Here is a 27,242-nt window from a genome sequence, read left to right as displayed (position 1 = left end):
AGTGAGCTGAGTAGCTGGGTAAACCGCTTCATCTCTGCCATCCTCATTTTCCTTCTCTAAAGTAGAGGAGGAAAATTGGGTAAAATAGAATACTGTGAATTAAATGACACAATGTATTCAAATGCTTTGCAAAGAGCTTTGCAGATGGAAGGTTCTATTACCTGGGCTGTGAATTCTATGAAACTAAATATGGCATCTTCATATATTTTTTTCAGCGTAGTGTTGGATATATAACAGGTGCTCTATAATTATTCAGCCTCGGTTTTAAAATTCAATTTAAACAATATTTGGTAGATGAATGAATGGGTATATTCCAAATCCTGTTTCAGCCCAACATAGTACCATTCTTGATCATTAACTTGGTAATTAAAACTTAAGAAGAATGAATAAAAGTAGGAGACACACCTGACAATTAGTATTTAATTCGTGTTTATTATTTAGTCAATCCATTAGCTTTAGTTAAATCATGTTCAAATAGAACCTATTATAATACAGATTTCTTTTGCTCCTGGTTTCCTTTGCTTCATGGTTGCTCCTAAGCTGAAAACAGAGGAAGATGGGAAGTTTTGTTCAGTGTAGATATCCCAGGCTTAGACCTGATCTTCGCTTAGATACAAAAGTAAGCTGAGTTAGAGCTGGGACTGAGTTTTAGGTTTTCACCCCACTTCTTTAGTAAATTCTTTAGGTTCCAACAGAGGGAGCTCCATACTGCTTGGTGTCACTGAGGTGTGGGGCACACAGATGCTTCAGTAAGCATGCATGCATTCACTCATCCAGCATATGTGTATTGAGCACGTACTGTGTGCCTAGCAGTTAGGTGTTGGGGTTACAGAGACATGAACCCTGCCCTGAAGGGACTCAGTCTAAAGTAGAGGCAGATGTGTAAACAGATAATGACCATGTAGTGCAGCAAGGGCTATAATAAAGGTGTTCCAAGGTGCTAAGGGAACTATTAACTCCAGGTCCAGGGAACAGGGAAGGCGGGAAGGCTCCATGGAATGTGAGCTTAGTTTTGAAAGGCAAATACAAGTTGATCAGGTGGATAAAGTAGACAGAACATATGTACAAATATATATGTGGAGTTAAGAACAGTGTATATGATTAGTTTGGCGTAGTGATGACCAAGGATTAAGGAGCCTGGAAAATTGGGAAAGAGGGACTGGTTAGCTGGCAGGGACAGATCATGAAAGGCCTTAATCTGAGAATTAGGAAGAGCCAGTTAATACAGACATCCAACTCAGTAAGATGAAAGACCTTAAAGTAAATGAAAAATTATACCCTTATTATAGTTATGCACAAAACAGGTTTTAAAGAGCCTTTAAAGAGAGTTTTGTCTTTTAAAGGATCCTCAGGGACCATTTCTGCATTTCACAAGTCGTCGTTCTTATGGTTTTATCATCAGTGCCTGGTTTGGTCATTTACTTTCTCACTTTCTTTGGATTTCATCTAAATGACTTTTAAATGTGTCCAAAAATCAAGCCCATTCTCAAAAGCATGAAGATTTGCCATCATTAAAGCTCTCCAGGCTGAGTGCAGTGGCTCACATCTGTAATTCCAACACTTTGGGAGGTTGCAGCGGGTGGATCACTTGAGGTCACGAGTCGAGACTAGCCTGGCCAACATGGTGAAACCTCGTCTCTATTAAAAATACAAAAGTTAGCTGGGCATGGTGGCATGTGCCTGCAGTCCCAGCTACTCGGGAAGCTGAGGTGGGAGAATTGCTGGAGCCCAGGAGGCAGAGGTTGCAGTAAGCAGAGATTGCACCACTACACTCCAGCCTGTGCAACAGAGCGAAACACTGTTTAAAAAAAAAAAAAGAAAAGAAAAAAAATTTTTTGAAGAATATTATGATTCAAACTCCTAGGACAATTCTAAAAATGTTCTAAAAATGTTTGGAATAAAGTGAAAAAAAAAACAAAACAAAAAAGTGAAAAAAATAGAAAAAAAAGAAATGTTTGGAATAATGTCAGAATCATTAGAATAAAAGCTTGTACCAAGGTGACAACTTTAAATGACAATTTTTTTTGGCTTTCTTTAAAAGCCTCCTTTCCTCTTGGTAACTGCTAACGTAGTTCAGCAGATATTGACACTCAAGAGGGCATATAAAATCGGAGCAAACTGCAAGTAAAGAGCGATGTTGCTGGGACTTTTCCCTGAGTCTTCCTCTTTCCAAAGCTGAGGGTGGACTCCCTCACTGAGCTGGGCAGGAAGGCCTTCCCTCTTTAGCTCTGACTCACCTGAGAAGACTCACATCCTGTCTGCCTGGACAAGCAGCTGGCTGCCCCTTCTACCCAGAAAGGCTTCTCAACTGACAAGTCCAACCTGCTTGTTCTCTTGAAGCTTCAGGCCTCAATGGGAAATGGAGGGGAAAGTAGAAAGGCTGAAATGCCTTAGCTAACTCAGCACCTTTGCTGCTTTGCAGCATTTGGCAGATCCACGATGATGCCCCCTGCCATGCCATTTGCAGCACCTCCACTGTTCTGCTGTCCAGTGAGTCCTCTGATTGCAGCTTCGGATGTTGTGGCAATGCCAAAGTACATGTAATAACTTTAAACGTTTACTCGCAGGTTTTGTATCTATCTCCTTAAGGATCAGTGACAGTTTCCAGGCAGTCTGTAGACCACACTTTGAGATGCATTGTTCCAGTTTTTTTTTTCAGTGAATAGAAAGTTCTGGAAAGATTAATAGGTAAGATGTAAAAAACCAGGTCTCATGTTAGCGCATTGAAAGCCCTGAGTGGTACTGTAGCTAAAACCAAATCAACATCTGTTTTATTTGTTTAATGTAGCATTTTCCCGTGTGTGTAGAATCTCTTCTGTTGTTCAACACCTACTAATGTCTTGAGGAATACCTCCTAACAATCTAGGAGATGTTAGTGTAACAGGTCTCCAAGGCTTCTTGCAATTCTGAGTTTTAAACAGGCCAGTTCTTCCCATTGCTTGAGTTATTGATGTTATACTTCTCCTACTTATGATATTATCTCAAACCAAATGTGTCTGCTGCCCCCCTGTTCCCCCCTGAGATGACTGTTGTGAAAGCGCAAAGGACAAGACGCGGAATTACAGTAAGTCAAGGACCCTGGACAGAAAGGTGCTGGGACTGAGGCCAAGGAAAACAGGAATCACTGGTGGAGATGACAGGTCAGGTCTTGCCTTGAGCTTCTAAGTATCCACTTGGTGTTATTTAGGTAGGCTACTTGCAAGATCAGCTTTCCTCCAAAAAGCTTACATCTGTTTTCAAACATAAGCTCACTGTCTCAGTGGTACTGATAGAGCAAAACGTTTGATGGTGTTTAGAAAGGTGGAGACTTTCTCCACTCTGCCTGGCACGGTATACCTCTTGAGGAGACTCCATCTAACCTTCAGATTCTCCTCCACTCCTCTTCCTGTTCTGATTCAGTGAGCGCTTCATGCAACCACTTTTGCATACCTATGCTCAAATCCTTCTATGTGTACAGAACTCCTTAATAATGCCTGTTATTTTCGGAAAACAAGTGAAACCTCTTTGGCATACTGACAAGTCTCTGTCGCCTTTCTCTTTCACACTTATTTAAAATTTCCATCACTTATTGAATTTCCCTGACATCACCAGACTTCAAAGAAAAACGCTTTGACCAAATTGGAGACAAAAGACTGTCACCTTCAATAGGTCCTTTCCTGCTGTTCCGTCTCTTCTGTCTCAAGCTTGTTTTGTGGAGGAAGGATCATGGAGTTTGGAATAAAAGCCCAGTTGAACTATTTTCCAGCTACGTGATCTTGGGCAAGTTACTAAATGTCCTAGTGTCATTTCCTCATCTCTGAAATGAGGAGATTAATAAAATACTTTCTAAGGTTGTTGTGAAATGTAAAGATATTAAAAGAAAATTATTGGCTGGGCGTGGTGGCTCACACCTGTAATCCCAGCACTTTGGGAGGCCAAGGTGGGAGGATTGCTTGGGCCCAGGAGTTCAAGACCAGCCTGGGCAACATGGCAAGACTCTGTCTCTACAAAGAATACGAGTGTGGGTGTGGTGCGGGTGCCTGTGGTCCCAGCTACTCGGGTGGCTGAGGCAGGAGGATTGCTTGAGCCCGGGAGGTGGACTGTATTCCAGCCTGGGTGACACACTGAGACCCTGTCTCAAAAATAAAAAAAAAAAGAAAGAAAATTATTTAACAAATGGTAGTTGCTGTGTTTCCCAAAAGCCAGCCTCTGACTTCTTGCTCCTATGTGAACCGTGCTGTTTCACCCTAACACAGGCCCCCTGTTCTTTTGTCAACTGGTCTTGGCTAAAAGATGCCATGTATATTTAGCTTTTTCAGGGACAGCTCCCCTTGTGCTCCCAGGTAGAGCTTGTTCTGCCTGTACTATCATTTAAACCTGGCATTTCCTTTATTATTGCACGTCATCCTGTATTGTGACTAATTTTTTTTCTTTAACCCAAGAACTCCTTGAAGGCTAAGATCTTATCATTTTCACCCTTGAATTCCTGAGGATGGTGCCTGACACCTGATAGGTGCTCAGAACTATTTTTTTTTTAAACTAATAGGAGGCAAATGGAACAAAATGAGATTTTGGCACAATGCGAATCTCATTGTAGACAAAAATTCCAGGTATTTTCCCGTTGACCTTTTCTTTCAGGAGAGATGCTGAGAAAAGGATGCCTACTGTTTACTTCATTGACTTTTGCTTCAAAATCTTTCCAGAATGGTGGAGGTGCAGGTCTGAGGCGGGAAGGAAGGCACTAATGGTCAAAGCGTGGCTGGTACCTTCAACTACAGGCTGACTGTTGACACGTTTGGTAGATACCAATGAGTAAGGGAGACTGATGTTGAAGAGTTAAAGTTGTCTCTGGAGTTGACTGTGAGTTAGGCAGGTCTGGTTTTGAGTCTGACTATGTCACTAGCTGGGTGACCTTGGTTACACTGTTTGATCTCTAAGTCTGGACCTTTCAAAAACTGTTGGATCGCCTGTATTTTCAAGACTTCTGCCTCTCCATCTCCTCCACTCTAGGGCAGTGACGTTCCTTCTCTATTACACAAAAAGAGACCACTAGAAGATAACTCCCTTACAGGGGAGAAAAAACCCTATAAAATTACACTCACGCACACGCACGCGCATGCACACACACACGCACACACACACACACACGCACACACGCACACACGCACACAGATAAAATACTCCTGTCCCAACCCTTTTACCTTCAAAGTTAACTGTACCTGTGCCCATCTGGCGGCTCCCCTTTATCTAGGCTGACAATATAAATTATCTTCGAAACTCTAACACCACAGCGTAAAAGGCGCACAACTAATCACTACAGTGGAATAACAGGTATGAGCCAGGGCTGACTTAAGCAACCAGAACATTCTTTATCTCTTTTTAACAATGCAAGAGGTACACTTCCTCCTGTCTTTGGCCTCAGTCCTGAAAGCATTTTAACAGGCTAAAGTCTTTCCCTTTTTAGAACCAACATATAAACCAAGATCTGAAAACCTCTTTCTCCTGTTTCTTTTCCGCTGCCTCTGTCCCTGCCCCCTTTGTAAGCTCTGTCCTTTGGAGAGTAAACTACGTCCTACTGTTACTCCTCAATCTACTGCAAAATGGGCTCTGTCTCACAACGTTTCCGATGAAGTTGCTTCCACCAAAATCATCAGTTGGGGAATTCTGTAGACATTTTCAGGCCTTGCTTTACTTGACTTTAACAGCGTTTGATATTTTGTGTATTTGCTTGGTTTCTAAAGCCCTCTCTCCCGTGGCTTCTGTGACCACTCTCTTCCGGTAATTCTCCTCTCTCCTGTTCTTCTGGACACACTTATTCAGTGACTTTGGACATCTCCTCTTCCCTTTGTCCTTTAGGAATTAGCCTCTAGATTCTGTCCTTTCCCACTCTACTGTGGTCCCGGGCCATCTCGTGTATTCCCATTCTCACAGTTACCTTCTAGAAGGGCGAAAGACCTCAAACGGGCGTCTTCAGTACAAAACTCTCTGTAGAGCTCAGATCTGTGTGGGGCACCACTGTCAAAAGACAAAATTACCACAGATTTAGCTTAAATATCAAATTGACTTTTATTTGTAATTCTAGAAGAGAGTAGTTCTGATGAGCTGACCACAGGGGGTTGGCTTTATAGGTAGAAAGGGGCTGAAGAAAGCAGTGACAGGGAGCAAAAAGTGAATGGGTGGTTGTTTTTGTTTGCTTTTGAGACAGCTTCTTACTCTGATGGCCATATTGGAGTGAAGTGGCAGGATTATATATCCTGACTGCAGCCTCAAATTCCTGGCCTCAAGAAATCCTCCTCCTTCAGCCTCTGAAAGTCCTGGGATTATAGGCATGAGCCACTGCACCCAGCCTATGGGTGGTTTGGAAGTGACTTTTCTTCTTGGGTTAAAATAGAAGGAACTTCTGGCTAGGTGCAGTGGCTCATGACTAATTCCAGCACTTTGGGAGGCCAAGGCGGGCGGATCACCTGATGTTAGGAGTTTGAGACCAGCCTGGCTAATATGGCGAAACCCTATCTCTACTAAAAATACAAAAATCAGCTGGGGGTGGTGGTGCACACCTGTAATCCCAGCTGCTTGGAAGGCTGAGGCAGGAGAATCGCTTGAACCCGGGAGGTGGAGTTTGCAATGAGTGAAGACTGCGCCACTGCACTCCAGACTGGGCAACAAGAGCGAACCCTATCTCAAAAAACCTAAAAAACAAAAAACCGAAGACACTTGCTTATCATATCAGCTCAGGTACACTGCCCCCTTTTGATGGGTTACTGTGAATCTCCTGTTTGTTTGTTCTCAACTGGCGCATTTCGGAGTTCAGTTTTATCATGTCACCTAGCATGAGTGGCTCTGTTCTAGTTTGATCTGGTCTGTTGGGACCTAGTGCAGGAGGCTAACTCAAAACAATGGCCTCCCATAAACTTTATTTAATAGAACTGTACTGAACATCTCTGCTTGGCTGCCCCATAGAAACAGCAAACACAACAACTCTCCATCTTCTCTTTTCAGAGAAAGGCAGTTACTTTCCACCCAGTTATCTAGGCTAGAAATTTGAGAATTATCCTTCAATACTTAACATCCTTCATGTCCACTTCTAATCATGTACCAATCCCTTTCCTTTCTATCTCCTTGATAGCTCTCAAACTCTTAACTTCTCTCAATTCCCTCCGCCACCATGTCAGTTCAGGTAAAAGAATCTCCTGCCTGGGTTCCTGGAAGCCTCTTGCCTGACCTTATTCCCCTCCAGTGCCTTTCTCCATACTGCAACGGAGTGGTCTTTTAAATGAACAAATCTGATCAAATCACTGTCCGCTTAAACAGTTTCAAGGTTTCCTCATTGCCCTCCAGATAAAGCCCAAACTCCTTAATTCTTACCAAGGGCCTTTTTGGTCTGGCCCCTGATTAGATTTTCAGCCTCATCTTTGGGGGTCATTCACTTTTCCTTTTCTCTCCACTCATACACAACTTTTTTAATTGACAGAAAGGCTATGCTTTCTCTTGTTTCTTGGGCATTGTACCTACTTTTGCCCCTACCTGGGCTCGCCTCTCAAATGCCTACCTTGTTTGTATTTTCAGAATTGAAGAATTATAATTGCAATAATAGATCATGTTAATTGAGTGCCATTATGTGCTCAGTGATTTATTTGCACTATCTTATTCAATCCTCACCCATGAGGAAGGCTTAATTATCCTCATTGAATGGTTGAAGAGACAGATCCAGATACCCACAGAGCAGTCAGAGTAATCATTTTAAACATGAGTCAGATAATTTTACTCCTCATCTCATAATCTTTCTCTTTTTTTGTATTGTAGTAAAAATACATAACAACAAATTTACCATTTTAACCACTTTTAACTGTACAGTTCAGTGGCATTAAGACCATTGACATCCTTGTGCAACCATCATTACTGTCCCTCTCCAAAGCTTTTGCATCTTCCCAAATGGAAACTCTATACCCATTAAACAATAACTCCCCATTTCCCTCTTCACCCAGCCCCTCCTGACCACCATTCTACCTTCTGTCTCTATGGGGTTGACTATTCTTGATGCTCCCATATAAGTAGAATCATTCAGTATCTATCCCATTGTGACTGGCTTATTTCACTTAGCATAATACATTCAGAATTCATCCATAATGAAATATGTGTCAAAATTTTATTCTTTCTTTTTTTTTAAAATTATACTTTAAGTTCTGGGGTACATGTACAGATCGTGATGGTTTCCAACTTCATCCATGTCTCTGCAAAGGACGTGGACTCATCCTTTTTCATGGCTGCATAGTATTCCATGGTGTATATGTGCTACATTTTCTTTATCCAGTCTAACATTGATGGACATTTGGGTTGGTTCCAAGTCTTTGCTTATAAACAGTGCCACAGTGCATATACGTGTGCATGTGTCTTTATAATAGAACTATTTATAATCCTTTGGGTATCTACCCAGTAATGGGATTGCTGGGTCAAACGGCATTTCTATTTCTAGATCCTTGAGGAAGCGCCACACTGTCTTCCACAATGGTTGAACTAATCTACAAAGGACTTAAACAAATTTACAAAATTTTATTCTTTTTAAGGCTGAAAATATTGCACTGTATGTATATATTCCACATTTTGCTTACCCTTTCTGACTTTGATGGACATTTGAGCTGTTTCCATCTTTTGGTTATTGTGAGTAATGCTGCTTTGAATGTTGGTGCTCAACTATCTGTCTGAGTACTTACTTTTAATTCTTTTGAGTACTTGCCGGAAGTGGAATTCTGGGTAATGGTAATTCTGTTTCGTTTTTTAGGAACTGTAATACTATTTTTCACAGTGACTGCACTATTTTATATTCCCACCAGCACTACACAAAGATTCCAATTTCTCCACATTCTTGCCAACACTTCTTTTCTCTCTCTTTTTTGGCAATAGTCATCCTAAAGGATGCAATAATAGCATCTTAATGGATTGTGGTTTTAATATATGTTTCTAATGTCTGGTGATGTTTAGTATCTTCTCCTGTGCCTACTGGCCATTTTATCTCATTTTGAAGAAATGTCTATTCCAGTCTTTCGCCCATTTTTTAATGCGGTTGTTTGGTTGTTGTTGTTATTGAGTTGCAGGAATTCTTTATGTATACCAAATATTAATCCTTTAGCGGAAATGTGATTTGCAAATATGAAATATTTTCTCCCTTTCCAAAGACTGTCTTTCATAACACTTTAATGGCTGCCCTGTGCCCCTGGTGGTCTGGTCTGCCCCATGCCTCTCTATCCTTAGCCTCTTGCCACTCTGCTCCAGCCACGCTGGTCTCCTTGAGGTCACCTTGGTCACCTCAAGTCCCGTGCTTACTGTTTCCTCTGCCTGGAATGTCCTTCCTGCTGATCCACATGGCTCACTACCTCACTTCATTCAGATATTTCTTAAGTGTCATCTTATCAGCGAGGTCTTCCCTGACCACTCCTTACCGCTTTTTTCACCATTTTTTTCCTTGTGTGCCCAGGAAAATGCCTGGCATGTCAAAGGTACCAAAAACATGTTTCTTAAATGAATGAATGAATGATATAGACCTCTGATTGATACCCATGTTTCTCTGACTGTAGAGCCTGTAGCTGCTGGCCAACTACACTGGATGGTTCCTGTTTTGAGAAGCCTTCCCAGTGCCTCCAAGGCTGGCTGAAAGACCCTGGCTTCTGTGTTTCTCTGATAACAACTCATTTGTCAGATTGCATTGTAATTATCTATTTATTTGACTGTGTTTCCCAAGAAATAGTTAGCAACTTGAGGGTACACGCTAATTTCTTGTGTGGCATCTGGCACAATACCTAGCAACAGGGCTCAATAGGTATTAGAATGAATCAATCTCTCTGAGTCTCAATTTCCTCATCTATCTAAAATGGAGATATCTGCTTATCATCTTACAGTTATGGAGATTAGAACTAATAAATGTAATATGCCTACCACAGTGCTGGGTACATGGTAGGCACTTGATAAATAGCAATTTAAAATTATTAATGGTCATTTTTATTTGTTAAAATTTACCAGCATTCTAAGGTATGTCTAAATTAGAATGATATAAAGTAATGAACCTCCAACACTTTATTACTAAATTTGTGTTGTCATTTACTTAATGCTGAAGAAACTTGGTGAATTTAGGAGCAAATTTCCCAACATTATGAAAAATTTTAAACATGCAGAAAAGTTTAAAGAATCTTACAGTAAATACCTGTGTACCCCACCTAGGTTCTTCAACTGACATTTTACTATACTTGACTTATCACATATCTATCCATCCCTCCATCCCTTATCCCTCCATCTATCCATCCACCCTTCCTTCCTTCCTTCCATCCCTCCTTCCATCTATCCATTTATCAATGCATCTTGTTTTTTGATGCATTTTTAAATTAAACTGCATACATCAGAATGCTTCCCATAAATACTTCAGCATTAATGAGAGTTTAGAATTCGTTTACAATTCTTTTAAAAAAGATACTCAAGTAAAACTTACATTCAATGAAATGTACAAGTCTTAAGTGTATGCCATTCAAAGCATCTTGGCAAGTGTGTAACTCAAACCCCTATCAAGATGCGGAACATTAATATCATTCTAGAAAGTTCTTTCATGCCCCTCCAGTCAATCCCTGCCCCCATTCCTCCAGGGGCAAACACAACTTTGATGCTTTTTTCATGACAAGGTAGTTTGCCTATTCTATAACTTCATATAAATGGAATCAAAGAGTCTACATTATTTCGTGTCTAGGCAGGCTGGACTCCAGCTCCTATACCTCATGCCTCCTAGAATATAGTAGTAAAAAAAGATATGGCTGTTTCTTTCCTCAGGAAACTAATTAACTTCCTAAGAATAAAAAATTGGTCATGGTAACCAATTTTAACAAGAGATAACTGGAGCGAGAATAACAAGAGATGCTGTGTTCACCAATAAACGCAATATAATGTAAATTCTCCCCCACGTTTAGATGTGGCGTGCATTGGTAACAGGAAGGTAGATAAATTCATTTATCAAGATACTTTTATCCTCCTGAGAGGTTCCTCAAAGTTATTTATCTTCAAAGATGCCCATCTCTCTATCACTGCACAACCTATGTAGCTTCCCTTGAGAATAAGTGAAGGGTTAAACCACTTCAGAGTCTCTTTTTGGGCTAGTTATTAAGGGCATGATGCTTCTCCTCTGTAATTACCAAAGGAGCCTGAGGCTTGTTGGAGAGGTGCATATCAGCTGTAATGAGGTGGGGCAGGAGAGCATTCCCTCCCACGATTTTTCTAAACTCATAGAGGCTCAGTCTCAGGCCCAGACCTGTTTTGGAATATCTCTAGGAAACTTGAGGCAAGGAGGAGGACCACAGAGAACACAACTATTCTTTTGGGTTAAGAGCCCACGTCTCATCTAAGACTCTTGACAGCCTAGCCTCCCTCTCTCATCTTTGAAAAGCTCTCTAAACCAGGGAAGTACTAAAAAAGGATGAGAGATTGGAGTTTTTGGTTAGGGAAGGTTGGGGTCCCTGAGTCTTCTGAAAACAGATGTTAGGTCTACACTTTCATTCTGGCTTACAAGCCAGGAGCCCATAAGAGAGCCAGAAGAGGGCCGGGCGCGGTGGCTCACTCCTGTAATCCCAGCACTTTGGGAGGCCAAGGCGGGTGGATCACGAGGTCAAGAGATCGAGACCATCCTGGTCAACATGGTGAAACCCCGTCTCTACTAAAAATACAAAAAATTAGCTGGGCATGGTGGTGCGTGCCTGTAATCCCAGCTACTCAGGAGGCTGAGGCAGGAGAATTGCCTGAACCCAGGAGGAGGAGGTTGCAGTGAGCCAAGATCGCGCCATTGCACTCCAGCCTGGGTAACAAGAGCGAAACTCTGTCTCCGGGGAAACAAAAAAACAAAAAAAACAAACAAAAAAAGAAAGCCAGAAGAGTAAGTGGTGGTTGGTGTCCCAAGGCTTTCCTTCTTCTTTTTAGTGGTTCTGGGAAATACCAGAGTAATTCTACTTCTAGGGATGCTCTTCTCAGGTCACATATTAGCCATCTCAGTGGGTATATATGTCAGGATCAAGTCCACACTCCTCAGGATGGTGAATGAGGACACTGCCCAGGTGGACCTAGCCTCCCACCTGGCTGCCACTCCTCCCTGTGCTCCAGGTTTGAGGCACTGCCTGCCGGTCCCTGTGGGTACCACATTCCCATCATTTGCTCCAACAGGAAGGACTTTGTTTCTCCTCTTTCCAGAATTCCTATTCATCCTTTAAGGGCTGAATTTAAAAGTCAAGAATGTGGTTGTAATTTGTTTACTCCACCTTCCTATCGTCTATAATTTCCTCCCAGGTAGAAATATTCAATGTATGTCTGAATTTTTCCTAGTAAAAACATGTGGACAGAAACTTTTGAGTAAACAAATGCTTTATTTGATCACCCTAAAAGCCAAATTATTTGTTTTCCTTGCTTCACAGAATGCTAATTTCATCTTAGGTGAAAAAAAAGGGTTTTGCCCGGGATGTTGAGAAAGACAACTTTTACAAATATTCATACAGGCTTGTTGTCCCTTCTGTCTCCTGAGCCCCCAGTGAGTCTCCTACTGGCTAAGGTTTAGATCCCCCTAGAAATTAATTTTTGGGAAATGTGTAGAGGGTTGGGACAGATGAGATTCTTTCAAAACTATTGTTGTATCACAATTTGAAATGACAATCAGGATCTTTCTCTGGAAAAGTTTAGAAAGAAAATGGTGTCTCCGAAAACTTTACTTTTCTTCTTTTGAATCTCCAGAACCCCTCTTCCTTTTCTTCCATTTGTCTAGACACAAGTATAACTTAGGCCTTATGCAGATGCCTTCAGTTTTGGTCTAAGTCCTGCTGAGTGGAGTCCAGAAAGCTGTGAGGGGCAAACTGCTTTTTATTTAGCATTTTCTCTTCTTAACCTTCTACCCTTGGCCTCTTCCTTACCCAGGGAGGGGAAGTGGTAGACTGCGGAGCCGCTCCTGCTGGCTGGAAGGAATTGGGCGTTGCCAGGCACTCAGCCAAGAACTTGAACTCATCTGAGAAGTGAGATCTGGGTAGCTGCTCCCCTTAGAGCAAGGCTGGCAGCCAGCTCACGGGCGCTTGGCTACCTGGGGGAGGGATTTCTGCTCCTGACAACAGGCAGTTTGTTCAGTTCTGCCTGCCCTGATTCCTCTCCTGTTGCCTTTCACTGCATCCCTGAGCTCTTTAGTAACTCTACCTCTCACCAATTTTTACAGTTCGCTGTAGACTTCAAAATCCTGCCTCTACCTCTCCTTCCTCTGTAGCTGCATTTCCCTGCAAAGCTGGAAGCCAACTAAAATCAAGTTTCCTTAACTCTTTCTCTTTCAGGCTCCTGGAGCTGAACTCTTCTGACCTACATACCAGAAAGGCTGTATCTTCTCCTTCCTCACCACCATTTGAAAGGTTTCCCCAGCAGACGGATTTTTAGGTCCCTTTCTGACCCAGAAGCTGACAAAGGCGCCACACACTGTTTTCAGAAACACTCACTGTGCTAACAGGTTTCCGCTGGCACACAGCTGCTCTGCATTTGGGGCAGCGCCTGTTTTCTTAGTTCCAGCACAATGGACTTCTGTGGTTGTCTACCTGTTTTTTGCTCCATGCCTGTGTCATCTTTCTCTTGTTGCTTTGTTTTCTGCACTTCCGTATTCTCCCCGCTTTAGGAAGAATTTTCTCTTTTCTTCCCTCTTTATGATGTTTTATTTTTTCTAGGCAGCCTGCCACCTCCTCTTGTTCTGCCACCCTCTCTGCTCTGGGGTTCAGCTCGGAGATTTTATGAGGGGCTGGAGTTTCTAGACTGCTAACCCAGGGATAAGGGCAGTCTGTCTCTGTTCAGGGTTAGGTTCCTGGCCCAGCCTACTTCTTAACTGCACGTGCAATCTTCATCCCCCTCCTACCGATGTTTCTGCGCTGCTTCATCCATCCGTAAGGACGACCCACCCTCTTTCCAGACAAGGAGGCCCCTTTTCCCGTTTTAATTCCTCAAATCTTTAGACTTCTCATTTAGCTGTCCTAAAAACGGCAGATGAAATGCGAGGCACAACAAAATTACCATGAAAACCTTTTCTTTGAGAGCCACCTGGCTGATTGTTCATATTAGCTGTTATTTGGTGGAAAGAGCGCTAGACTTCTAAGAAAAGTTCTGGTTTTGCCACGTTGTAGCTATACAACCTTGGGCAAATCATTTACCTTCCTCGGGTTCTTAGCGTCCTCACTGGTAGAATGAGAACCTTCACAGGGCGTTGTGGGGGTGAAAGGATCAGCAGGAGAGCACTTTGCAGATTGCTCTGGGATGGCAAGGTGAGTGAGCAGGGATGGTGTCCTGATTTATCTTTAAATTCCAAAGGAATTCAGACTCCCGTTTTGAAATTGTAGTGAATCCAGAATCCTGTCTTAGGTGAATGTGGCCCTGGGGTGGTGCTTTGAGAAATGGAATCACTGCAAGATAGTTTCAACATTCATTTCCCAGGCAAGCCTACAGCCTGTTTTAAAAGGGCGTGTGGGGGCCAAACCCATAACAGTCTGGGACATTTCAGGCTGGCACCACCTCCTCTGGCTGTTTCCGAGGCCATCTAGAGGCCAGAGCCCTGACAGATTAACTGAGAGTAAAGAGAGGACTGGGGCAGTTTGGAACCTTTGTGCAGACGTGCTCGTGCTCGTAGTGTAGAGGGCGGGAGAGAGCAAAGGAAGGAGGGCATTAGGAGCTGGGGCCCCACCTTTCATTTCAGAAAACTGCACAGGCAGAGCGGGCTGAGTCACAGGCACAGGTGAGGAACTCAACTCAAACTCCTCGCTCCTCCAGGAGTGGCCTTGGCAGGGTGTTGGAGCCCTGGGTCTGCCCGGTCTGGTCTCTGGGGCCAAGGCTGGGTTTCCCTCATGTATGGCAAGAGCCCTACTCGTGCGGTGCTGCTTCTCCTTGGCATACAGCTCACAGGTAAGAGCCGGCGGGCTTCTCTGAGCATTTCCTCCTTCCCTGCCCACTCTATAAATTTTGCTAATTGTCTTAGAAGTTGCAAGACTTTTGTTTGGGAGCCTGAGCCACAGTTGCAGTTTGTTTTACTTTGGATTTTACTGAAACCAAAGTTGGTGAACTGTTTTTGGAGAATGGCTCTTGGAAGAACAGGTTTAGGTGTGTTCAGCTGCCAGTGATTCAGGCACAGAGCGGGCTTTCTAATCTCAGGTTACATGGTGTGTGTGTGTGTGTGTGTGTGTGTGTGTCTGCTCTCAACCTCCTGCTGCCGGCAGGACTTGGCATTTGGATTTCTGTGTGTGGGTCTTGTCTGGGACTCTCAGCAACACCAGGAGAGTGGAGATTGTTAGGGACAGACCTACTGTGGTTTTAAAGTGCCCCAACACGCACATTCTAAATGTAAATATCAAGGTTAAAAAAAAATGCCACGTCGTATAAAAGGTTCCAGGAGTGCAGGCAAACATAGCCGTCAGGAGTAGATTAATCAATTTCTTCAATAGACTAGTAAAAGTAAGGAATCCATGTAAGGCCCCATCTGGAAAACTTACCCGCCAGGAGATCACTTTACATACAATACATAATGCTGAACCTTAATACATAATGTAATGTGTAATCAATGTTATGATTCGTTTTAATTTTTTGTTTATTCTTTCAATTCTATTTGCGGATGTTTGTAGTTTTTTTGACGGTTAAGTCAGTACCACGAGGCGAGGCTATTATGCTATGGAGAAAGTAAGAGCACTAGGAAGGCTCGCTATGTGCTATTTCAGTTGTCACATGGAATGGGAGCGTCCAGGTTGCATATGAGTAGGAGTATGTAGATTCTGGGTGAAGGAAGTTTGGGAGCTGGGGCATCTCAGGTTCACTTTACTCAGATATTTATTTTGGAAGTGTCAGCAGGAGTTTTACAATCCTACATTCCCTGTTAACCCTTCTTTTTCTTCTTTTTCATTGCAGCTCTTTGGCCTATAGCAGCTGTGGAAATTTATACCTCCCGGGTGCTGGAGGCTGTTAATGGGACAGATGCTCGGTTAAAATGCACTTTCTCCAGCTTCGCCCCTGTGGGTGATGCTCTAACAGTGACCTGGAATTTTCGTCCTCTAGATGGGGGACCTGAGCAGTTTGTAAGTAGATTATTGTCATTTTCCAGGGGACCCTTGGTTAGGGAAATAATAAGCCAGTCCATTTCTCCTTTCCCTTCCAGTATTTTTCTTAGCAGCAAACACAAGGTTAAGCTGGGAAACAATTCTTGGGACGGAGACTGAGAGGCCGTTGAAGGGGAAAGCAAGTGACAGAGCTGCAGACAGGAAAGTTGGGTTTGCTGGTGTTTCACTTCCGCTTCTACCATTTTGGCCTCCGTGCCCAAGTACTGAGTAAGAAAGACCTTTTGCCATTTTCCCTCTCTAGGTATTCTACTACCACATAGATCCCTTCCAACCCATGAGTGGACGGTTTAAGGACCGGGTGTTTTGGGATGGGAACCCTCAGCGGTACGATGCCTCCATCTCTCTCAGGAGATTGCAGTTTGACGACAATGGGACATACACCTGCCAGGTGAAGAACCCACCTGATGTTGATGGGGTGATAGGGGAGATCCGGCTCAGCGTCGTGCAAACTGGTAGGTTATGCAGGGAACAGTGGTTTTGGAAAGGATGTGAGTTTGTAGAAAAGAAAGGGACAATCTTTTGTGATGGCCGAGAGAGACCAACAGTCTTTTGTGATGGATAGAGAGAGGGACTAGCCCTTCAGAACTGGGAGCCTCAGAGGGAGACTGAAGAGTTCTGGGGTAAAAAGAGAAAGGCTTTGTTTGACTGTGGAAATAAACAGAAAGTAAAGCAAAGGAACTCAGAATCTGTTACAAAAATGGCATTGAGACTGTGAAAGGGAGAGGAAGCAATTCTTTGATAAAAGGCTTACAATAGGTCTGTTCACCCACTCGTTTATTCAAGATACGTATTGAGTACCTACTCTAATGCCAGGCACTGTCAAAAGTGCATGACATACACTATCTCACTTAATCCCCACACTACTCTAGGAGGCAGGGACTAATAATGGTCATTAACACTTACTACTTCCCAGATGTCAGGGGCTTTACACGACGTGTTTTATTTAATCTTTACCTGTCTCACCAGTTTATTGTGCATTTAGTGCCTCCCATCTTGCCAGTGAGGAAACAAGGCTCACAGAGGTGAAATCACTTTCCCTGAGTCATGTAGCTGATAAATGGAGTAACTTAGGACTCAAACCCAATCATCTCTGAATCTAAATCTGTGCTCTAAACTGGTGTCTTGTATTGTCTGCATCCCTATAAAGGACAATCTGGAAAACCATGCCAAGTAACAAAGAGCAAAGTACACGAAACTTACGAGTTGGAGATCTGGGTTTGAGTCATTGCTACCATTTACCAGCTATCAAGAAGTCTTATTTTCCTCATCTGTAAAGTGGGAATACACAGTGAGGATCACGGTGAGGATAAAATGAGATAATAAATGTGAATGTGTCCCAACCTCTGAACTGTACTTAATGGCTAACGTACATTGAGTGTTTATTTTGCATAGGCACAGCATGGAAAAATTTACAGGAATTATTTTATGTTTTATTAAGAACTCAAGGGATGAATATTATCTCTATTTTACACATGAGGAAACTGAGGCTCAAAGAACTTAATTACTTCAAATCACACAGCTAGGTATTTCAACCTAGTGCTCTCTGGTGTGTGCTCTGAACCAATGCACAGTATTACTACTCCAAACATACAAGCCTGTGAAGTGGTGTGATTCCCTTTCGTTCACAGCACAGTTTAAAACCATTTCTCAATGCCCTACCAATAGAAGGCTGTTACCTTACAGAAGTCATTTGAGTACTGAAAGAAATAATGTAATAGTTTGGACCTCAGTTTCTTCATCTGCAAAATGAACAGGTTAAACAAACAAAAAAATCAATGGTTCTTAAACATATGTGGATACTTATTCTTGGAGATTAATAAAATGAAAGCCATGTCTCTATAATAAAACAATAGAGACATACACAATGAGACATGGCCTCTGCAGGCTTGCAGATTACCTTCCATCCTTCTTCCCCATCCTCCTTCATGGACTCAAGGCTGGGACTCCTAGGCTAGACATTCTCTAATGTCCTTTCTGGCTTTGAGGGCTTATTGAAGTCTAATCAGAAATCAAGCTAAGGGACCACAGAACCAGACCCTACTGTGGCTTAGGGGCTCCACTCTCTGGTTTCCCTTTTCTGTCATTTATCCACTAGACCGTAGTTACTGATTTACTTTCCTATCCTCTCAGTGGCATGAGCTCCTAGGTGATGTCTTTTTGGCTTTGCATTTCTATCACAGTGCCAAGAACGTAGTAGGCCCTTACTAAATTTGAATAAATGACTGATGGAGTGAAAGTGATGAGAAGTCAGGGAGAAATGGGTTGGGCACTAGGTTTGATGAGGTTGGCAATAACCTTACCTCATAGGTAGTTCAACCCACCCAGTGGTTTTCAAAGCTGCATCAGAATCACCTGGAGGACATGTTAAAACAGATTGCTCAGCCCCACTCCTAGTGTTTCTAATTCAGTGGGTCTGGGGTGGAGCCTGAGATTTCCAAGTTCTCAAGTGCTGCTTTTACTTCGAAGACCACACTTCGAGAACCACTAAAGTATCTGTATGGTTTTCCTATTGCTAGTAGGGTTTACAAGGCGATATATTATATTATGTCATTAGATTTCATTATAGTCCTCCTCTTTTTAGAATCCTAAACTAATCTTTCTCTCCTTACAGTACGCTTCTCTGAGATCTACTTCTTGGCTTTGGCCATTGGTTCTGCCTGTGCACTGATGATCATAATAGTAATTGTGGTGGTCCTTGTCCAGCATTTCCGGAAAAAGCGATGGGCCGAAAGAGCTCATAAAGTGGTGGAGATAAAATCGTAAGGCGGGGCAGTTCTGGGAAAGTTCTAACATTCTAATGGTGACTCTTGGTATTTTGCAATGGGGCTAAAGAGTTGCTGAACAGACATTCTTCCCTTTAAGTTAATCCTATATAAAAGAGTTCACATTTGCAGGACAGATGAATTAGGTATGAACTAGTAACTTTACAAAAGGTTTCTTCAGTTTACAAAAATTTCCTTATGGGATTTACTGTGTGTGTGTGTGTGTGGGGGGGGGTTGATTTAAAAAAATCTGCTTATGTAAAGCTTTTCTAAAAAGCCCCTTATGTTTAAAATGAAGCATACATTTATAGACTTTTTTTCTTTTGAGATGGAGTTTTGCTCTTGTTGCCCAGGCTGGAGTGCAGGCGTGATCTCGGCTCACCACAACCTCTGCTTCCCAGGTTCCAATGATTCTCCTGCCTCAGCCTCCCAAATAGCTGGGATTACAGGCATGCACTACCACACCTGGCTAATTTTCTATTTTTAGTAGAGACGGGGTTTCTCCATGTTGGTCAGGCTGGTCTCAAACTCCTGACCTCCTGATCTGCCTAGTTTGGCCTCCAAAGTGCCGGGATTACAGGTGTGAACTACCTCGCCCGGCCAAAGGGAAGCATACATCTGTGAAAACCACTGGGCTAGGCAATCAGCAGGGTCACTGTGAGTCAGTGCCTACAAAAGTCTGTTGTGCTGATAGCAGGTGTTCATTAAATGTATTTTAAAATTGAGATAAAATTTACATGCCATAAAATTCACCCTTTTCAGGTTCATAAAGTTGTGCAACAATCATAATTGCAGAATCTTACTAAGCTCCCTCCTCTAAAGAAACCTCATATCCCTTAGCTATCACGCCCTATTATTCCCTCCCACCAGCCCCTGACAACTACTCATCTACTTTCTGTCTCTATGGATTTGCTTATTCTGGACATTTCATTTAAATAGAATCATATGATTTTATGCCTTTTATGCCCAGCTTCTTTCACTTAGAAAGAATGCTTTCAAGGCTCATCCTTGTTATCGTATGTATTAGTACTTCTTTCCTCTTTATAATTGCATAATATTGCATTGTGTGACTATACCACATACTGTTTTATCCATTCATCAATTGATGGGCATTTAGGTTTTTTCCAACTTGTTGGCTATTGTGACTAATGCTGCTATAAACATTCATTTACAAGCTTTCGCGTAGACCATATATTTTTAATTCTCCTAAAAGTGGAATTGTTGGGTTATATGGTAACTCTGTGTAGTTTTTGGAGGAATTGCCAGACTGTCCCAAAACAGCTGGACTATTTTGCATTCCCATCAGCAATATATGAGGGTACCAATTTCTCCACATCCTCAACACTCATTATTGTCTTTTTGATCATAACCATGTATTAGGCCATTCTTGCACTGCTATAAAAAGAAACACCTAAGACTGGGTAATTTATAGAGAGGAGATTTAATTGGCTTATGGTTCTACAGAATGTACAAGCAAGGCGCTGACATTGCTTGGCTCCTGGGGAGGCCTCAGGGAGCCTTTACCCTTCACAGAAGGCAAATTGGGAGCAGGCATTTCACAGGGTGAGAGCAGGAGCAAGTAAGTGAGTTTGTGGGAGGTGCTACACACTTTTAAATGAACCGATCTTGTGAGAACTGACTCACTATTTAAGATAGCACCAAGCCATTTGTGAGAACTGACTCACTATTATAGACAGCACCAAGCCATGAGAGATCTGCCCCCATGATCCAAACACCTCCCACCAGGCCCCAACCTCCAGCAATGGAGATTACAGTTCAACATGAGATTTGGGCAGGGACAAATACCCAAACTAATCAAGCCATCTAGTGGAGGTCAAGTGGTATCTCATTGAGGTTTTGATTTGCATTTTCCTAATGACTTGATGTTGAGCACCTTCTGATGTTCTTATTGGTCATCTGTATACATTATTTGGAGATGCATATATTCAGAGTTTGCCCATTTAATATGGGGTACATTATTTGACTTATTTTTATAAAGCTGTAAGAGTTCTTTAAGGGATACTAGTTCCTTATCAGATATACAATTTGCAATTATTTTTTCCCATTCTGTGGGTTGTCTTTCACGTTCTTCATAATGTCCTTTGAAGAACAAAAGTTAAATTTTGACGAAGTCCAGTTTATTTATTTTTTCTCTTTTGCTGCTAGTGCTTTTATCTCATTTAAAAAACCATTGCCTAATCCCAAGATAATGAAGGTTTCTGGCTGTGTCTTCTTCTAAGAGTTTTATAGTCTTAATTTTTACATTTAGATCTTTGATTTATTTTGAGTTCATTTTTGTATATGGCTGAGGCAGAAGTCCAAATCCACTCTTTTGCATGTGGTTCCAGCACCATTTATTTCATTTCCTCAATAAACATTTACTGAAATAAACAGAACTGATTTTTAAAAATTTTTTATTTTTGAGACAGAATTTCGCTTGTTGCCCAGGCTGGAGTGCAATGGCACAATCTCAGCTCACTGCAACCTCTACCTCTCGGGTTCAAGTGATTCTTCTACCTCAGCCTCCCAAGTAGCTGGGATTACAGGCATGCACCACCATGCCTGGCTAATTTCGTAATTTTGGTAGAGCAGGGTTTCACCATGTTGGTCAGGCTGGTCTCAAACTCCTAACCTCAAGTGATCTGCCAGCCTTGGCCTCCCAAAGGGCTGGGATTACAGGCGTGAGCCACTGTGCCCAGCCAACCAGAACTGATTTTAAGAAGCCTAAACAAACCCAATTCTGAGGTTTATAGTTTGAATAGAATCAATAAAGATGACTTAGGTCAACACAAAACTTTTTATTTTTATTTTGAATAATATAAATTAGAGGTGGGATACTAATGGTAAAATAAGGTGTTTGCTCCCAGCACTTCGGGAGGCCGAGGTGGGTGGATCATGAGGTCAAGAGATCGAGACCGGCCGGGTACGGTGGCTCAAGCCTGTAATCCCAGCACTTTGGGAGGCCGAGACGGGTGGATCACGAGGTCGAGAGATCGAGACCATCCTGGTCAACATGGTGAAACCCCGTCTCTACTAAAAATACAAAAAATTAGCTGGGCATGGTGGCACATGCCTGTAATCCTACCTACTCAGGAGGCTGAGGCAGGAGAATTGCCTGAACCCAGGAGGCAGAGGTTGTGGTGAGCCGAGATCGCGCCATTGCACTCCAGCCTGGGTAACAGAGTGAAACTCCGTCTCAAAAAAAAATAGGTGTTTGCTTAAAAACTCTGGAGTGCCCAATCAGAACCCAAACTGTATTCCCTTGTATTCTAAAAAGTGTCTTAAGTTCAGAGGTGTGAATATTATTAATTAGATATCACCAGTTTAGCTCTGTGTAAGCTTCAATCTACTCCCAAATGCATATGATTCTTTCGAAAGTATGGGGGAAAATACCTTACCGGAAGCTTCTGTAGGATTTGCCTACTTGCTTCTTGTCTTGTTCACCTGACATGTGGTTTCTGCTTCTTGGTTACAGAAAAGAAGAGGAAAGGCTCAACCAAGAGAAAAAGGTCTCTGTTTATTTAGAAGACACAGACTAACATTTTTAGATGGTAAGGTTTACAAATATGTTGATTTCTTTCCTCAGCTTTCTAATGTGTCCAGCCCATCTCTAAGGAGGATCTCCCAGATCACTTTACAGTTAGGTGTTTCCCATATGAAATTAGAGGAGCTGGGTCAGGGAGACAAAACTCTTCTATTAGTCTATGCAAGGCTCCTCCTTTGCGGGTATTTTGTGCAAAGGATTAAGAAGCTGGACTCCACTGCCATTAAAGCTGAGAGAATTCTAAGTTTTTTTGTGGCTTTGGGATTATATTTATTATCACTAAAAATAAAAAATTTTCAACATGTAAATAAATATTTTTTAAATCAAAAGATTATTATCTGCTTAGTCTTATTTCTCAATTATGGTATTAAAAGAATGACTCAATAGATATATCTCGCATTTTTTACAGGAGAACTTTTGTACTATTTGGAATTGATTTCAACTCCTCTCACTTAGTTACTGGCATTAATAACTACATGAAATGAATCCAGTTTCAGTAGTATATAATTTTATTTTTCCAGTTTTCAGGTTCATCAGGCTTAAAAAGTAGGATAATTTATTTTTCTTTTCTTTGTTTTTGAGACAGGGTCTCAATCTGTCACCCAGGCTGGACTATAGTGGTGCGATCTTGGCTCACTGCAACTTCTGCTTCCCAGGCTCAAGTGATCCTCCCACCTCAGCCTCCCAAGTAGCTGGGACCACAGGTGCACGCCACTATACCCAGCTAATTTTTGTACTTTTTGTAGAGACAGGGTTTCGCCATGTTGCCTAGGCTGGTCTCAAACTCCTGAGCTCAAGCGATCCACCTGCCTCAGCCTCCCAAAGTGCTGTGATTACAGGCGTGAGCCACCACTCCTGGCCAATTCATTTTTCATGTGCTCAGCATTTCTCCCATTTTCTGAAATAGGTCCACACTTTAATTTCTAGATGTTGCAAACTTAAATTTTAGTTTCCAGATATGCAAACTTAAATTTTACACTCATAAGAAAGTTCTTGATATTAATAACTTTATCCTGTAAAACTCTGGCTCTCTTACATGGGAGAAAATTATAAAGAGGGTCACATTTTTATCGGCTAAAGCTCCAGTGAAAGACCGCAAAGATTTATAAAATAGAATATGGAGAAAAATGACTGTATTGTAAACCAGAAAACCAAATTTAACATAAGGGAGTTTTTACCAGCCAATGGCTATTGTCTCTTTAAAATTAAAGGGATTCTCTAACTAGTTGGGGTCATGGAAAATAAATATGGGAGACATTTCAGATCAAAAGAAACTTAAGAGACAAACACAATCGAAGTGCAATGCATAATCCCCAACTGATGAACAATAGTGTGAACCAATGTGTGATCCCCAACTGATGAATAATAGTGTGAACCAATGCGTGATCTCCAACTGATGAATAATGGTGTGAACCAATGTGTGATCCCCAACTGATGAATAATAGTGTGAACCAATGTGTGATCTCCAACTGATGAATAATAGTGTGAACCAATGCGTGATCCCCAACTGATGAATAGTGTGAACCAATGTGTGATCCCCAACTGATGAATAATAGTGTGAACCAATGTGTGATCCCCAACTGATGAATAATGGTGTGAACCAATGTGTGATCCCCAACTGATGAATAATAGTGTGAACCAATGTGTGATCCCCAACTGATGAATAATAGTGTGAACAAACTAGTTGTAAACAAAGCCTTGGAGGGGTGATTGGGAAAGTCTTAAATATGAAAACGTTAAATATATGGATAACATTAGGGAATTGTTCGCTTTTATGAGGTCTAGTAATGGTATTGTAGTTAGAAAGAAAATGTACCTATTTTGAAAACTGATCACTGGAGTATTTAGGGGCAAATGTCAGCAATTTGCTTTAAAAGCTTAGGGAAAAAAGCAAATAAAACAAAAAAAAAGGCTTCAGAATTAGGTGATGGGGGAAGAGGTGAGAAAAGAAAGAATTCATAAATGTAGGGGATGAGTAAATTCCACATGCTCTCTTCTCTACTTTTCTGTATGTCTGATTTTGTTTGTAACGAGAGAGAGAAGTGGGGAGGATATGGAATGTATGCATGTGAGCAAGTTGTGGGTCATGCGAGTGTCCATGCAAGGTACTTAGAGGCTACGGTTTAAGGATACTAACTCTGAAAATCATGTAATAAGGATTAGAAAACTTCTTTTGAAAATTAAATTGGGGGAGAATATGAATATTTCCCTTCAGAATGAAGATCTAATAACATATATGTCATTCATAATGCCAAGTACTCCTGTTGCACTCTTTCGAGTATATTATCCATTTAAACTGTTGTTTTGTGTTTTAGGAAGCTGACGATTTCTAAGAACAAGAACCCCAGTATTTCTTGAAGTTAACGGAAACTCTTTTTTGGCTTTTCCAATTGTGGCCCATTTTCCAACCAGTTCTGCAGCACATACCTAGACAAGCAACATACCTCTGGAGCCAGCACAGTGCTCTTCCATATCACCAGTCATATACAGCCTCATTATTAAGGTTTTAATTTCAGAGTGTAAACTTTTTCAAGTGCTCATTAGGTTTTATAAACTAAGAAGCTATATTTTTGCCCTTAAAACACTATAGTGTTATGACTTGTATACACATATATTGGTATCAAAGGGGATAAAAGCCAGCTTGTCTGTTATAGTATTTCCTTTTACATTTCTGTTAGCAGCACTCCTGCTACTAAAGTAATGTGTTTACTTTCTTTCCTTCCCATATTCTCAATTAAAAGGTGAGCTAAGTCTCCTAGGTGTTTTTGATTAACAGTAAATCCTAAATTCAAACTGTTAAATGGCATTTTGATTTTTATGTCTCTCCTTAACTATGAGATGCATCTTGCTTGATTGAAATTTTTTCAATATTCCAGGTGATAGATTTTGTTGTTATGTTAATTAATCCAAGATTTACAATAGCACAATGCTAAATCACACAGTGACTACAAAAGATTACATAAATAGGAAAAGATTGGCAGATGACATTGCAGGATGAATCACTTGTCACTTTTCTTTTGTGCTGTGAAAAATAATCAGCAATGTGGGTCTTCCATGAGCAGTGACTGACTGTTTAGCTTACTATGTTTTCCCCCACAATTAATTCAATGATCTATAACAGAGCAAAGTCTATGCTCATTTGCAGACTGGGATCAGTAAGCAGTTTAATAAAAAGATTCTAAAATAGTATATTACAACAATTCAGGGCTGGTGAAAAAATATCAACTCTAAATGATGATAATTTCTCTGAGAACTGGAAGAAATTATTAACTTTTTTCTTTTTCTTGATTTTTTTTTTTGGTTGTAATTCACTTGTTTATTTTGGGGGAGGAAGACTTTGGTATGGAGCAAAGAAATACCAAAACTACTTTAAATGGAATAAAACCAACTTTATTCTTTCTTTTCCCCTGTACTGGTAGATAAAACAAACTTTATAAGTGGACTACTGAAAGAAAAGTGCCTTTTAAAAGTGTTTAGTTTCCCAGTGTCTTTCCAAGCTTAAAATACAGAAGCATTTGTTCAAAGGATAGAAAACATCTAAAAGTTTAGGCTCCAGATCAATCTTTACAGACTGATATTTTCAGTTTTTAGGCTGCAGATGTTATTTCTTTTAACAAAATGGGATTTTCAACTAGATTATCTGTATTTAAAGGTATGAACCTTGATATTTTTCCAATACTATTTTTAAAAAATTTGTATGATTTACATATAAACCTCAATTCTGAAATTCATTACATAGCTCATTCTGCCTTTTATACTGTCTAAAAAAGCGAAGTTTTAATGCACAGTTTTAAACTGTAAATTACATCTGACGGCTGTATTTCCTTTAATCACATTTTATATTTTTTCTTCACAATTCTAACCTTTGAAAATATTAAAACTGGATATTTCTCCAAACAGATGTCCTGGATGATGGTCCATAAGCATAATGAAGAAGTAGTTAAAAATGTACAGTTTTTCCAGCAAAATTTGTAGCTGATGTCTTGGCTAAATAGTCAAACACTAATATGGGCCTGTTGTTTAGTGTCTCCTTCCTAAAGAGCACTTTTGTATTGTAATTTATTTTTTATTACGCATTAAACACTATGTAAATAAACTTTAGTAATAAAGAATGATCAATTATATAATTTGTGTATATACATATCTAAAAGTTCTACACTGCAGGGGAAACAGATGGATATATATTTTATCTTTACTGAAAAGTTTTCTTAGTAGAGACAACCTGAAGTCAACAATGGAGAAATATACGGATTTCCACAGAATTTTCACATTGCTTTGGATAGCTGGGAATTGGGCACAACAATACTAGTTAGTTTGAGGGCTCTTTCAAAGAACAGTATCAAAGATTCCATTTAGTACTTTGCATTACACTTTTAATAGGGAAAACTACTGGGTTTCAAGTCTAGTAAAGGAACAGAAATTGAAAAATGGAGTTATTAATTTTTCTCCAAAGCGAAAGCATACTTTTATTCTCCTACTGCTTTCACTGACGTGGCAATTTCCAGGGAAGAGGCTGATTATTAAAGCAGCCTACTTATTGTACCATCTCTTATTCAGAAGTATATGACACCATCTCACTTCAAGTACTGTGATAACATAACTTTTTTGCTTTTCCAACCAAAGACACACAAATCCCAGTTTCCCTTTTTCTCTAACACAGGCTGTAATGATCATTGCCACCACGAAAAGTAACTTAATAAACACTCAATTCTGGATGCTGTACTAGCTTTACTAAAAAGGACAGGAACCAAAGATGCTCGTGGTATATATTACCACAAGCGCCTAATACATATTTATCTATGCTGTATGATCTCCCAGGTGTTT

At 41.1% G+C, this 27,242-nt stretch overlaps 1 protein-coding gene across 1 annotated transcript; it reads left to right on the top strand.

Moving 5' to 3' along the window:
• The first annotated feature begins 14,730 nt into the window (after positions 1-14,730).
• Positions 14,731-26,542, top strand: MPZL2 (myelin protein zero like 2). Its single transcript, XM_002754478.5, has 6 exons — positions 14,731-14,910; positions 15,904-16,070; positions 16,354-16,564; positions 18,724-18,871; positions 22,350-22,425; positions 24,734-26,542. Exons 1-5 carry the CDS (start codon positions 14,853-14,855, stop codon positions 22,411-22,413), a joined length of 648 nt encoding a protein of 215 aa, XP_002754524.1. The 5' UTR covers positions 14,731-14,852; the 3' UTR covers positions 22,414-22,425; positions 24,734-26,542.
• Positions 26,543-27,242: the final 700 nt, after the last annotated feature.

This window comes from Callithrix jacchus, chromosome 10 (assembly GCF_049354715.1).
Source record: "Callithrix jacchus isolate 240 chromosome 10, calJac240_pri, whole genome shotgun sequence".
In the NCBI taxonomy this organism is placed as follows: domain Eukaryota; kingdom Metazoa; phylum Chordata; class Mammalia; order Primates; family Cebidae; genus Callithrix; species Callithrix jacchus.
The sequence above is the reverse complement of the archived record's forward strand: the minus strand, read 5'-3'. Positions and strand labels throughout refer to the sequence as shown.